At 48.5% G+C, this 15,235-nt stretch overlaps 1 protein-coding gene across 1 annotated transcript; it reads right to left on the minus strand.

Moving 5' to 3' along the window:
* Positions 1-12,167: 12,167 nt before the first annotated feature.
* On the minus strand, positions 12,168-14,363 carry LOC115399970 (dehydrogenase/reductase SDR family member 11-like). The gene is made up of 7 exons (XM_030107635.1): positions 14,166-14,363; positions 13,580-13,789; positions 13,296-13,390; positions 12,826-12,955; positions 12,593-12,685; positions 12,446-12,511; positions 12,168-12,344 (listed from the first exon to the last, which is right to left on the minus strand). Exons 1-7 carry the CDS (start codon positions 14,295-14,297, stop codon positions 12,303-12,305), a joined length of 768 nt encoding a protein of 255 aa, XP_029963495.1. The 5' UTR covers positions 14,298-14,363; the 3' UTR covers positions 12,168-12,302.
* Positions 14,364-15,235: the final 872 nt, after the last annotated feature.

Here is a 15,235-nt window from a genome sequence, read left to right on the forward strand (position 1 = left end):
CCAAAACTCCGCCGGTGTGGAAATTCTTTTATACAAGTGAAAACGAGCCGAGCTTTGCAGAATGCTAACTCTGCAATGCTAAAATTGCTAAAGGAGGTGCGCGATGTTGTTCATTTACCATTAGTAATTTGTTTAAACACCTCAGGGCGAAGCTTGTGGACGAGAGTCTGACGCTGTTGTGCTGGAAAAAAGAAAACTCCGGCGACGGCAAACTCTGCAGAAGACCGAGAAACTGAAGAGCAGAGATCCGAGAGCAGCACAGAGAACACGAGCAACTCTTTAAACTCGGGTTTTTCTATCTTTGACTTTAGTTCATAAAAAATCATTAAAATTAGTACATTTAAAAACCTTAGTTTATGTAAAGTGTAAAACTCAGAGAAATTGTTTTATCTTGCACTTAATTTCATTTAAATAAGTGCAAACTCAGAGTTGCTTGTTTTATTTTTCAGACTATTATTTTGGACTTAAACGTAGTGGCTGGGCTGCCTTTTTATTGGAAATAAAATTCATTTTCAAAAATAATCTCATTGCATTATTTTACATTTTATGTATATAAAGTATCGGTATGCAAGTATCGGTATCTGTGAGTACTGAAGATGAAGTACTCGTACTTGGTATCGGTCTGAAAAAAAGTGGTATCGCACATCCCTACTCCACACAAAATAAGAGTAAAAGTTAATTTGAAAAATTAGGTATGTTGGAGCCAATTAGCACCGGAAGCCATAAATAGGAAGTAATCACGGCCTGACAGGTGTTGCTGCCCGTGAGAGGAAACACGGTTTTGACCGCTGTCGCTGCTGCCTCGCCATCGCTATATGATTCGTGTTCTGTGGTAAAATGTGAGTAGTGGAAATAAATGGACGCATTTCTATGAAGCAAACGATTGCCTCAGCCACCTTATTCACTCCATTCAAGTGCCAGCGTGTCTGCCGAAACTCCGGGTAGAAGCCGTAGGGGCTTCAAGCATAGGCTTTGCCCCTACATTCAAGTCAAAACCGTTTCCTCATAAGGAGGTTACGCTGGACTAAGAACTCATGGTCCTGGTGGAAAGCCGCATGTGGATCACGCTGTGAGCAGCACACCTGTCAGCGCGCCGCACTGGTGTCGGAGAGCGCACCAGACAGGAGAGACGCGGCTGAGTGCACGATTGGGGAGTGCACGCAGGAGCTCACCCGTCGGGGTGGAGGTGCCACAGGGGCACCTGGTTCGCTCACCTCCCGGAGAGGACACCGGAGGGGCGGACGCCACATCAGCGGAGCCAGGTTTGCTCACCTGCCGGAGAGCGCGCCGGAGTGGGGGTGCGTCACCGCGGCGCTGCGGAGCTCACCTGCCGGAGAGGACACCGGAGGGGCGGATGCCACATCAACGACGCCTGATCTGCTCACCTGCCGGAGAGGACACCGGAGTGGAGGAGCCCCGCTTCGCGGCATCGTTGGGCACGGAGGCCGTGGAGGAGCGGAGCCGAGCAGCGGGGTGGCCGAGCGGCCGCTGCGGTGCGGCAGTGAGCGTCGGAGACGGAGCCTGGCAAGGAGCCAGGTGTGCCTTTCTTTAATTGTGCAGCGCTGAGGACGCCGTGGGATTTCTTTTGAATGGATCATGGAGCTGACTCTTCTGGACAAGGTATGGAGAGCGCTACCATATGATAATTGGCCATAAAACTTAGTGCGCACACATTACTTGCATAAACCCAAACCTTGGTTGTGGGAGCAAATGAACAAAACACAACGACGCTGCAGCATTTCTTTTTGTTGATTGACTCTGACTATTTTGTTTAAATGGAAAAGCGCATCGTACAAGACACACATTCTGGTGTGAACGTGTCCACAGTTGGTGCACTGGACGCAGTGACCAGCTATAGTGACACACAACTGACTAAAAGATTGCCAAAGCTTTCTGCCAAAGCTCTTGCACATAAATTGCAGTGTTTGCAGCATGACAGAAAGGGTAAACTGAGCAAAGCTTCTCAGTTAAGAGACAAGATACAAGGTTGGATGCAAGAATGCAAAGTGGGAGATGTGCAAAGTGGTCTTGATCATTTACTTAAGTTATGTACTGAAATAAGGTTAATTCATGGTTCTGTTTTGAGTTTATTGCCACATGTTGAGAAAGAGCGACATGAAATATGGTTTAAAGCGAAAATGATGTTCAATGATGAGTTTATTGTCAACACTCAGGGCTGGTTGTCAGGTGATGGTGTGCGTGAAAGTGATGCAGTCAGTCATGAGGGGAGAGTGTCTCATCAGGATGACATCAATCCCAACGACAGTGTTTCGAATGCAGGTAAAATCAGGAACAAGAGTGTATCCAGCTGCAGGTCAAGTACAACTTCCTCTGCACGAGTTAAAGCTGCTGCCGAGAGAGCTGCACTTCTCGCTCGCATGTCATCGTTAAAGGAGCGACATGCACTGGAGGAACAAGAACAACAACTAAGGAGGAAAAAGGAGCAAGAACAACATGCACTGGAGGAACAAGAACAACAAATAAGACGAAAAAAAGAGCAGCTTGAACTGGAAACCGAGCTGGCTGCCTCCACTGCTAAGCTGGAAGTTCTGCAGTTCTCGGATCAAAGAAGTTCTTCTCATGGATCAGCAGATGGCATGAACTCTTACTTGGAGAAGGAGAAAAGGAAAATGACAACAAGCAACACTCTTGACCCTATGGCAAAGGAATATGAACCTGCAGCTTCAAAACAAACGCACACAGAGAAGAAACAATCAGCAATGGTCACAAAACCTAAGAGAACAGACACTCAAGAAAGACATGTGCTGAATATGTGTGCTGACACACAACAACAAAGATCTTTAAACCCAACAACAGCTTCACAACCTGGTGCAACAGCAGCTTGGTTAAATAAAGCAGACGCTCAATGTTTGGATCAACTGCAAAACAATCAAATACCTGCTGGAGACGTTGTAACCATAATGCATAGACAAAATGAGATCACAAGCGCTCTTGTAAATCAGCAGCGTTTACTGTCCCTGCCTATACGGGACATTCCGGTGTATGAAGGTGATCCACTCCAGTACAAAGCTTTCATTAAAGCATTTGAACAAGGTGTTGAGGACAAAGCCAGTAGAGCTGACTGCTTGTACTATCTGGAACAGTTTACAGCAGGACAACCTGAGGAACTGGTTAGAAGCTGTCAGCACATGGCTCCTGAGCGTGGATACATCGTCGCGAAAGCTCTGCTACAAGAACATTTTGGCAATGAATATAAGATTGCAAGAGCGTACATTGAGAAGGCTCTAGCCTGGCCAGCTATAAGAGCTGAAGATCGCAAAGCCATGCAAGCTTATGCCATGTTCTTGCGTGGTTGCTGTAATGTTATGGAGGAGCTGGATTACATGATAGAGCTGGACATGCCGACCAGCATGAAACTGCTTGTGTCAAAGCTACCATTCAAACTCAGGGATCAGTGGAGATGCAAAGCACATGATATTTTTGAAGCCACAAATGACAGGGCTCATTTTGTGGATGTGGTTTCCTTTTTGGAAAGACATGTAAGAATTCTGTCTGATCCGATCTTTGGAGATCTGGAATATGCCTCAAAACCCACAGTTGGTGTGAAGAATCTCAACATGAAACCTCAGTCAAAGATAAGAATGAAAGGAAGTACCTTTGCTGCGACTGTGGAAGCCGTGGATGAGAAACTGGTTACAAATGTCAAGAAAAAGGAGGTCTTGAGTTGTCTTTACTGTTCACGTGCTCATCTGTTGGAGAAGTGTAATCAATTTAAGAAAAAGAAGCACAGAGAAAAGATCCACTTCTTAAAGGAAAAAGGAGTGTGTTTTGGGTGTCTGTGCTCTGGTCACTTAAGCCGTGAGTGTACCAAACGCTTGTGGTGTGAGGTGTGTGAACAACAGCATCCGACTCTGCTTCACATCGAAAAGCCAAGCGAACAGTGTGAACAAATAACTGGTTTATCAGAGACAAAATTACAGGTTCCTCCTCAGCTGTGTGGTCGTACAGGGGCTGGTCAAGAGAGATGCTTACTTTCCATCATTCCAGTACAGGTTAAATCAGCAAAGGGAAATGAGATCATAAAGACTTATGCCTTTTTAGATCCTGGCAGTACGGCAACCTTTTGTTCTGAAAATCTCATGCGAAGGTTGAAGATGACGGGAACAAGAACTCATTTTCTGCTAAAAACCATGGGACAGGAAAGGCTTGTTCCGTCCTATTCTTTGGTCGGTCTGAAAGTGTCGGGGCTGGAAGCTAATAAGTTCTATTCTTTGCCAAAGGTCCTCACACAAAAGCAAATTCCAGCCTCTTCAGATAACATCGCCACCACTGCTGACTTAAAAAGATGGTCTTACTTGTCTAGGATACATATCCACAACATAAACGCTGACGTTGACTTGTTGATAGGTAGCAACGCTCCCAAGTTACTGGAACCATGGGAGATTGTCAACTGCTGTGGAGATGGCCCATATGCTATAAGAACAGTGTTAGGTTGGGTCATTAATGGTCCTTTAGGTGATAATGGTGAGAGCAATAAAGTCAAGCATTCTTCTGTTGTTGTCAGCAGGATTTCTGTGACGACACTCGAACACATGTCAAACAGTCAAGGCAAACATGACTTCAATGAGAAGACATCAGTGGGCATGGAACCCTCTGCAGTGGTGCAGGATGTGAGGTACTCCTCGAAGTTTCCATTCAAAGAACCTGATGTTCAACTTCCAAGTCAGTTTGCTATGGAAAAGCATAGACTTCATGGACTGAAGAAGTTTCTGAAAATTCCAGAGCTGTACAAGAAACATTCAGCGTACGTCAATGAGGTGACTGAAAAGGGATATGCTTCTCTGAAGCGAGCTGTGAAACTCTGTATTGATGCAGACAATGAGGAAAGAACAGAAGCTGTACAGGTGTCTTCTGAGAAGCAGAAGTCACCAGTCATGTTTCCAGAGAAGAAAGTGGCCCACAGCAATCTGAAACAGAAGCAGCAGATTGAAGCGCATCCAAGTGTGTTGTTCAAGAAACGCCTGGATGTCACTAATAAAGAGCTTAAAGATGAGCGCCATTGTTATGCCCTCCTGCAAAAACTCAGCTTGCAGGACAAAAGTCATCTGAAATTCCTTCTGAATGAAGCAACATCACAATCAACTGATGTTCACCTGAAGCTTGCAGACGTTTATAAGAAGATCGACACAGAGAGGAGCTGCTTCTCCAGTCAGGTGTACAAGATCAGTTGCAGACATGAGGATGATGCTGTCAGAGACACGAAGTTCACGGTCGACTTGCGATTCCAGCTGAAGCAGGTGCGAAGATGTTTCAAGGACCTGGCAGCTGTGCTAGACAAACTGAGAGCCGAGTTGCAAAGCAGAAGGAAAGCGAAAGAAGAGGACCGCACAAGGTCTGAACTTCAGAGAAAGCAAAAGGCAATCACCAAACGTCACATTGATGTAAAGAATTCAATGGAGGAAAAATTGGGAAAAACCTGTTCTTTGGAGATGGAACATAAGCAGTCTGGATGCCAAAGGATGTAAGACTCAAAGAATACTGATGTGTGCATAAATGCTCTTTATCGGTTCAGCAGAGGAAAAGGAATCTTGTAGCTGGTGGTGTTATTCACGTCATCATGGATGTCTCGGGTTTTCGTGGTGCAAAGTACTACAGTTGTCATGGCAAATGGGGTCAATTTCTCTGTCAAGTTACAGACGAAAACTAGTGTGATGGAAAGACCTGTGACTAAGCTGTGTTTATTGCATGAAGTATAACCAGCTATGGTTTATATTATGATTTAAGTTGTTTTATGTTATGGCTCCTTCAATAATCTATGTTGGAATTGTTATGTTTATGCACCAGTAACAATTAGGGGCTGGTGTGTTGGAGCCAATTAGCACCGGAAGCCATAAATAGGAAGTAATCACGGCCTGACAGGTGTTGCTGCCCGTGAGAGGAAACACGGTTTTGACCGCTGTCGCTGCTGCCTCGCCATCGCTATATGATTCGTGTTCTGTGGTAAAATGTGAGTAGTGGAAATAAATGGACGCATTTCTATGAAGCAAACGATTGCCTCAGCCACCTTATTCACTCCATTCAAGTGCCAGCGTGTCTGCCGAAACTCCGGGTAGAAGCCGTAGGGGCTTCAAGCATAGGCTTTGCCCCTACAAGGTAGGATCAAATTTTTATTTATTTTTTTTTTATTTTTTTTTTTTTTTCCCTTGTCCTGTTCGGTAGCTGGGGCGTGCAATATTGTATGATTGTAGCCTTTTACTATCCAAACAGATTTTAATATTAGCAGCCGGATGAGACTGAGTCTCCTCCTGCTGCTGCCTTTATTTAAAGCTGGCATCCGGCATGGCTACCGGACAGGACCGGGACGGAAACGCTCAGAGAGCAGGGACAGAAAGAGAGAAAGATAAAGAGAGGGAGAACGGAAGGGGGGGGGGGGCGGCACAACCTATGTACAAAGTCACAATACAAAACAGTGTTGTCGACGCACCACACGCAACCTAGAACAATCCCAAACCCCCAATCTAGACAACACAAAAACAGAGCCGACAACCAACACAGAAAATTACAGAACCATACATACATTTTTTTTTTTTTTTTTCTTTTTTTTTTTTTTTTTCCCCCTTTTTTTCCAAACCATATTAGTGAACAGACCAGGCCACAAAAATAAAAGGAGGTGTAGGGGAGGAGGGAAATGCAAGGACACCACAAACCGTATTTTTTTTTTTTTAATATAGCTAGTCGTAACTAGTAGTAAACTCGGGGCGTGCATCAAGAGAGGTCTGCTACAGATCACCATTAGTCTAACCACCACAAGAAGACAAGGTAACCCAGTATGTAAAGAGTGATTAAAGATCAACGTGATCATGTGAATATGATGGTGACAGTGATGGTGATAGTGATCATGCATATATGACCTCTGACCTCTGAGAAGGCCAGAAGCAGGCCAGAGAGGCCCTCAGAGCCCAGACAGCCGGCGGACATCACAGAGCCCGGATCCAAGCCGCCCCCCCAGGCAGACGCCCACGCTCCAGTCCAGAAACGGGGCAGAGGAAAGCCCCGGCCGGGGACCCCGGCAGTCCCGGGGCCCGGGCCCCGCGGAGCCACGACCGGCAGGAGCCGGTCCACCCCGGGCGCCGGACGCCCGGGGCGGGCAGGGCCGAGAGCCCAAGGCCCAAGAGCCCAGGAGCCAACCCCCCACCCAGGCGAAGGGCTATGACCCACCCGGGAGAACCAGCCCACACGGGCGGCTACCCACCCCGGGCCAGTACACCCCCCAGCGCTCCGGCCACGCACCCCGAGATCCAGGGCATCACCCCCCCCCCCCACCCCCCCCCCCCCCACCCCACTCCACCCCCCCCCCGCCCAAACCCGCCCCACCCCACCCCACCCCCCACCCCACGACCCCCACCCGGAACCCACCCCCCCGCCCGGCCCACCCCTCCCACCCCCTGTCCTCTCCCGCCTCACTCCCCCCCGCCCCAACCCAACACCCACTCACTCATACTGACACACACACATGCACACACGCACACACACAACCACTCATCCCTAAACCAAACGCACACACACACACACTCACATTCCAACACACTCACACCCTCTCATGCACACGCTAACAAGCACGCACACGCACATACACACACACAGACACACACACGCACGCACGCACGCACGCACGCACGCACGCACGCACGCACGCACGCACGCACACACACACACACACACACACACACACACACACAGTCCATCCTACCCCAAATACACTCACATTCCCGCGTCATCCAGCTGTCACATCCTGTGGGAGACACCCCCGGAAGGCAAGGGAACACCGAACCCCACATCCAGAACCCCCCGCCACCCACAACTGCCGCCCCCACCCCCCCACCCCCCCGCCGCAGACAGGTATGCACCCCCCTGAGCCAGCAGCCCCCCAAACCACAGCCGCTCCAAACCCCCGGCCTGTGGGGAAAACAACAGCCCCCCCCGCCCCACCCCCCACCAGAAGGAACCTGGAAACGGGGGCGCAGAAGACCCCATTGCCCTCCCTCCCCCCCCTCCGTCTCTTGAGTGTTGATGGGAGTATATGTTGTTTGCGATTAAAATTTGAGGGTCAGTAACCACACCGTGCCGCGAGTGAGGCCAAACGAGCAGTCTCATCCACCTGAACAGCCCCACCCCCGACACAGCGCGCCAAGACCCCCCGATGTGTGTGTTTGTATGTGTTTGGTCGTGTTAGATGACTAAGTGCAATTAAGACTGAGAGGCGAGCCACTGAAGGGTGCAGTGATTGGGGCCACTTAGATGGCCCCCTCCACCACACACAACTTGATAAGCCCGCCTCCCAAAGCCCTACGTGTGTGTGCATGAGAGCGGGGGGGGAGAGGGGGGGTCCGGGGATGCCGCAGCACCCCCGTCACCCAGGAGCCCCCCGATGAAGGACAGGGCCAGGAGCGCCACCACCCCCCCCCCCAGGACCAGGGCGGACAGCGACCATGGCCAGAGAACCACCGACCCAAGAAGCACACACCCATCATGCATCAGGAGGAGTGAAGGTGAGGACAGACAGGGGGCAGCAGAAGGACCCAGACCCAGGGCCCACCGACCCCAGGCCCACCGGGGCCACCCCCCACAGGACACCGCACTCTCTCATACATAGCTCCAGTCGCCCACACATATACACACACGTACAGACATACATACATACTCACAGATACACACCCTCACACACATACATACCCCGCTCACAGATACATACCCACACACACATACATACATAGTCATACACAAACATATCCAGATACACACCCACACACTCACATACACCTACATAAATACCCACACATACAAAAACATATATACATACTCACACATACACACCCACACACATATACACATACACGTACACGCACCTTCCCCAACCCCCTAACCCCCACAGCCCACCACCCCCCTATCTACACCCCCATCCACCCCACCCTGTCCCCCACCACCCACCCACCTCCCCCGCCACCCCCCACCCATCCACCCCAACCCCCCTGTCCCCCACCACCACAACCACCCACCCCGATGCCCTGAATTCCGGGGCAGCAACCAGACACCAGGGCGTGCACCGACCCAGGCCGCGGCAGCACGCCCGAGCCGACCGACCCCCCCAGCCAGGTCGACCCCCTCACCCTCACGGAAGGAGAGAGCCCCCAGGCACCAGGGCCCAGGGCCCCCAGCCACACCCGCCCCAGGACACCCCGGCCGCCCGGACATGAACCGGCACCCGCCGACCCCGGCCCCCCGGGGCCCCCGCCCCACCGCCGCCAGACAGCCCCAACAACCGGCGGCCCCCCCACCCCCAATCCAAACCAAACACGAAGACAGCCCCCAGCGAAGCTGCCCAGATCCCGACCCCAAGACAGTGCCAACCACCTGCAGCCATCAGGCCCCCCCACCAACAACCGACCCTCAAAGTGGAGAGGCCCTCATCTTCCCCTTACATTAAGTGATGGAGCTGATCACAGGGGACCAGAGGGAACCAGATTCAGCTGATTGATCCTCTGAACAGACATCGTCTCCAAGCTGATATGATCTAATAGAAGATTCTTAAACTGCCCGTTACTCAGATTATTTCTGGATTTCCAATTTACAAGGATAGTTTTCTTTGCGATGCACAAGATGGTGAGAACCATGTAGACAGAGTTTATCGACATGTTAATTTCACCCAGATCACCTAAAAGGCACAGTGTGGGAGTTGCAGGGATATTGCATGTGAACCATGTTGACAGGTCTTCACACACCTGAAGCCAGAACCTCTGCACTGGTGTGCAGGACCACAAGGCATGGAGGTAGTTGTCAGTCATGTTATCATTGCAATGTGAACAGATATCAGATTGTGATAGACCCATCTGGAACATCCTTCGTCCTGTGTAATGAATTCTATGCAGAATTTTGAATTGTATTAGTTGTATATTTGAATTCTTTGTCATTTTGAAAGTATTTAAACATATTTGTGACCACGCATTTTGGTCAAAGTTGTTAGATAAGTCAGCCTCCCATTTTAAGGTCGGAAGGAAGATTTCGTCTTCTACCTTTGATAATATTTTATATATCTTTGATAGCAACTTTGGGGAACTGAGGTTTAAGAATTCTTCGACCCCGAGAGGTAGCTGTCCCTGCAATTGATTAAAGGTATACTTTTTGCCTATGATAGATTTAAGTTGATGATATTCTAAAAATGCTGTGCTGCTGATTCCATATTGTGAGATGAGAGTATTGAATGATAGAAAGTTGCCATTTTCAATGATATGTTCAAGCTGGCTGATTTTATTAAGATGTGATTCTCTGACAGCTTCAGGGAGCCAAAGAGCTGCGTGTAGCTCCAGAGCTGCAGCCAGTGTGAAGCCATATAAGGCCTGGGCGGCCAGAGGGAAACTTGACACCGGCGCAGAGCCAGGCCCAGGCCCCGGTCCAGGTTCAGGAATAGGTCAGCCAAGGTGACAGTGCTGCTATTCATTTACCCACACGGTGTCATCTTAGATTTTGAAGGCCTTCTTCATTCCACTGATTAAAAGTCATGTGACCTGTGGTTTCATTCCAGTGTACTTCCTCCTACAGCTTTGTTTTCATCCTTTCCAGTGTCTCCATTTAAATAGCACATTCACAATTAAAATCAACCTAATCTACTAATACATTAAAGCAGTTTGTCTTGTTACAAAAGCCTGCAAGACACAATAAACACACCAAAACCTATGGCACACCTTTTTATTGCAGTGCCATCAGGAAGAATAATCATCATCCAGTGAGGAATCCTGTCATATAACAGTCAGCAGTGACACTGAGTACATAGCATTAATCTGACAGGACACAGCTGGAAATCTACCGTCAGCAGCTTCAGGCAAACCTTTTCAGTCTGAGTATGGCTTTTCTCCTGTCGCGCTGCGAGCAGGGAGCTGTTGAGGATTTGCTCTTCGCTCCTGTGCTGGGGGGACGGAGGACTTTGGCCTCGGGGCCACGATTCGGAGCTCATTACCTTCACCTCTCATACCGACCGGGCTGAAATCCGCAGGTCAGCTGACGCTCACATGCTGCCATAAGCACCGTTCATCTGGGAGGGTTTGTCTAAATAAGACCTGAAATGAGAACACACTTTCTCACTCCGTGCCACTTCAGCGGAACCTTTGACGGTAACAATCGAGGAAGATGGCGGCCGCTTTCAGTTTTATTCAGTAAAGACAAACCAGACGGTCGTCACAAACAACTAAGGCAGGGACAAATCCAGATTTAATCCTCAAACACGCTCACTGCAAGTCTTCTCCTCTGGGATAGTTCAGGCTTAATCTGAGGTGAGATTCAATTAAAAGCTAAAGAAAGGGTAAAAACCCACAGTAAAGCTCTTTGGAAAGACATGAATCGATGGAAAATGTGACTGGAACCTTGAATGAGCAGACTGCTCCGGTCAGGCAGGCGGAGAGGACGATGCGTTCTCCGGGACGTTATCAGATGAAGCTTCCAATAATCCATCATGCCCAGCAGCCCTGAGGACAAGCCGTGGATTGACAGGAGGAGACCGATTCTGACATGGATTGTTTCACAATGACTGCCTTTGTGTTCCCATTGGTGGTCTTTTCAGCTTCATTTCTTTCTTTTCTAGTAGTAAAAACTCTGTATTACCACTCTTACATTGTGTTTTTGGTGGTAATTTTGTGACTCATTGATTAAAATGTCAGCTCTCATGGGAAAAGCTTCACACCTTTCTAGTCGGGAATCATTACATACATAAGCATAAATATCCTGATAAACAGTATTTCAGAACTGTTACAGTCTTTTGAAATGTTTCTTGTGTTGTTCAGTTTTTTGATTCCGCTTCATCCGTCTGTATTTCTTCACACAGTCATTCACATCCACACCGATGAGCAATTTCAGAGGCCAAAATGTAACCTGAGTGGCCACGACACAGTTTCCTAGAACTTGATTCAGATGTTAAAACTCTATTTAAAAATGTTTTCAGAAAGAAATATATTCCAGCTGTTATCATAATCACTACTTTAATATAACAAGGTTAGACTGGATTCTGTCTTTCTCTGTTGGTTGGAGTTATCAGCATCATCCTCGTAGTTGGTTTTAAGGACGTTTTCAATTCTTATTTGTGAGAATTCAATCCACATTTCAAGCGCTTCGAAAACACACTTCTCTCCTGTGAAACATTAAACAATGCAGTCGAATAAATTTCATACACAAGCATTTTATTGTGCAGGTGTGCCACGTCATTTGAAATGTCTGTAACTCCAACATGTGAAAATGAGAGCTGATATGTTACTAAAGTAAAAGCACGACTCGGTTCAGCTGCTGCTGACGTAGCGCTACCAGAGCTCCTCCACGGGCTGAATCAGAACCTCTCCAATCTGAAACAGAACGAGGAGTACAGTCATCTGACGGTTATTTCAGTCATCAGTGCGAAGGTGAGAATCATTGATCAGGTCCAGAACCGAGGCGGACAGCTGACCTGCACATGGGGCGGCGCGCTCAGGACGTACGTGACGGCGTCGGCAACATCCTGCGCTGCCAGTGGCTGTCAGGGAAGAGAGCAGGGCTTCAGAAGCGTTCAGTATGTTTGGAAATGTACAGCGTTCTACAGAAGATGCAGTCCTACCGTGTAACGATTGTACAAATCCTCAGCCTTTTGTGGCTCGTTGACGTAGAGTCTGGAGGGAAAGTCTGTCACCACAAGACCCGGAGAAATGGACTGCAACCAGAGAGGGTCTATCAATGAAGCTCTGTCTGAAATGTGGCGTTCATGTGATCAGAAAAACCGTCTTCCTCACATCAGCTGTGAGGCGAACCCCTCTGCACCGTGGATAACTGGTTTGCGTCTGGGAGTCTTACTGTGGCTCGAATGTGAGACTTGGCGAGACGCAGCTCCTGCCTCAGACCCTCGGTCAGCGCCGTCACCGCGTGCTTGGTGGCCGTGTAGAAATTCAGATCGGGAAAGCCGACGACACGATGCCCAAATAGACTGAAAAAGGAAAAAGAAAAATAAACGTGACATGCAGGTAACACCTGGGCTCGGGGCCAGGTCTGGGTCGCTGCTCAACACTTTGACAACCCTGATCTCTCCGCATCAAGAACATATTGTGAGTTTAAGAACCAAGACACGTCTGGAAGTGATCCTGAACACATAATCAGCAACACAGAAAAGCACTGACGCTCACAAAGTCACTCCAACCTCCACTGAAAGATTCCCGTTTGAGCTTTGTTTGTTCCTCTGACAGTAAATAAAGCAACAAGTCGGTGAGGGTTGAAGCTGACGGGGCCGATGGCTCCAGCTTTAATGTCAACAGTAGATAAAACTGCACCTGTTCAAATGTATGATGTGCCCATCGTCAACGTTTCTCTCCTTCATGGACTGATACGTTTCTCGTGTGCAGATGGTCAACGCCAGGACGTTCACCTGAAAGCACGGCCAGGAGAGAGGGCATGTGACGATACCTGAGGCAATAAAGTTCCACTTGGGTCCTTCAGTTGAATTTTCTGTACAACTTTACAAAGTGCAACCTCAGAATCCTCACATGAACACAGTGGCTCCAGATTCTGCTGGCAAACAATACAAATGAAGGGGTTTGATTCCCGCAGCTCTTACATCCAGCATGTTCCTCCAGCCGCTGGTTCTACCAGACAGCAGGTGGTCCGCATGGCCCAGGCCGGCGTTGTTGATGCACACGTCCACACCTTGGTGCTGAGCTTTGATGGCAGCGAACATGGACAGAATCTCTTCTTCTTTGGTCAAGTCGCACTTAAAAGGCACCAAAACGCCGCTGAAGCCGGCGCTCTGACACTCTGCTGCCAGTTTCTGGAGTCACGAGACAAAGATGGAAATCACATGAAAGGCTTTTAGGAGCTGTAATCACAGCTTCTCGTCCAGGGAAGACGTTTCTGTGGAGGGCGATGAACTGCTGGTACATCCCATGGCATTATGTAACACAGCATTTTGCTGATCTGAACACTTCAGAAGGCGTTTATAAGGAACTCCTCTGTATCCCCCACCCCTGTGTTATGAAAGAACAACGCTGCCAGCACTCCTGTCCAGAAACAAAACCTCTCCAGACATTTCATATCAGATGTTCTACAATCTGCCTGCTTACTTTAGTTAACCAGTTCAGTTTTTCTTATTTCCCATCAGCGATAAACATTAAAGCAGATGAATAAAGTTCGAACAGGGTTCAGACCTGGATTTTCTCCACGTCCCTGGCGCAGCCCATCACCTTCATCCCCTGGCGGACCAGCTCTCTGGCGATCGCCGCCCCGATCCCGACCGAGGCTCCGGTCACCAGAGCCACTCTGCCCCTCCAGCGCTCCATCACAAACCCGGTACCGAACAGAAAGCCTCCGAGAGAGACACTGCCGAGCAGAGAGGCGGCTGCAGAGGGAGCAGTCAGCGGGGGGAAAGTGGGAGGGACGGCGGGTTAACAGACCCCCCCTCCCTCCCCTCCCTCCCTCCAGGGGGGAGGGAGATGTGGACTCATGATCTCAAACCTGGTCAACACATGGCACCAGATTTGTTCCCTCTGCATTCCGAAACCCCTGTCCTTACCCTGGAGGAGAAACCTGACATCTGGAGGAAACCACAGAAGATTCCAGGCTGCCAGTGCTCTTCATTAAGCACAGCTGCTTTTTGGGTGTTTTAATCTCAGTTGATGATCATTTCTGTTTCTATGTTCTGTTTTAGTTTTAGTGTTGTGTTTTGCTTTGCAGTGAAATACACAATTCCATGTTCACACAGTGGGAGACAAATCCAAACCCTGCTTGGACACATTTTGACTTCTTTGGACCATTCAGGGATTTAAATATTACAATTCTGTGTATATTGATTATATAATGCAGATTCCAGAAGTATATTTTAATAGATATTGCACTTTTTGTTTTTTCTTTACTTTAAAATCTTGTTGTGTTTTTCTTGCCTATATTCTCTTTCTCTTCTATATTTTTGCCTGTATTCTGTAGTTTTTATTCTGTGATATTTGTCTGCACCGTAGGAAAGCAAGTGACACAAAACCTCATTTGCACTGCATGTCTTGTGCTTACAGCAGAACTTTGACTTTTGACTTTAATATAGTCAATACGTGTGATCAAACCTCTCCTTCTTGCCTCAGAATAAGGTTCTTCTTGTATGTTAAACAGATGTTCCTCCTCCTGACCAGGTGGGACCTCTGGGAAATGTTAATGGCTTCCTTGATGTTCTTGTAAGATGCACCCCCAGCCACAGGGTGGGGTTGTGTGCAGAAGTGGTTATAAAATG

The sequence above is a fragment of the Salarias fasciatus genome, chromosome 14 (assembly GCF_902148845.1).
Source record: "Salarias fasciatus chromosome 14, fSalaFa1.1, whole genome shotgun sequence".
Classification (NCBI taxonomy): Eukaryota; Metazoa; Chordata; class Actinopteri; order Blenniiformes; family Blenniidae; genus Salarias; species Salarias fasciatus.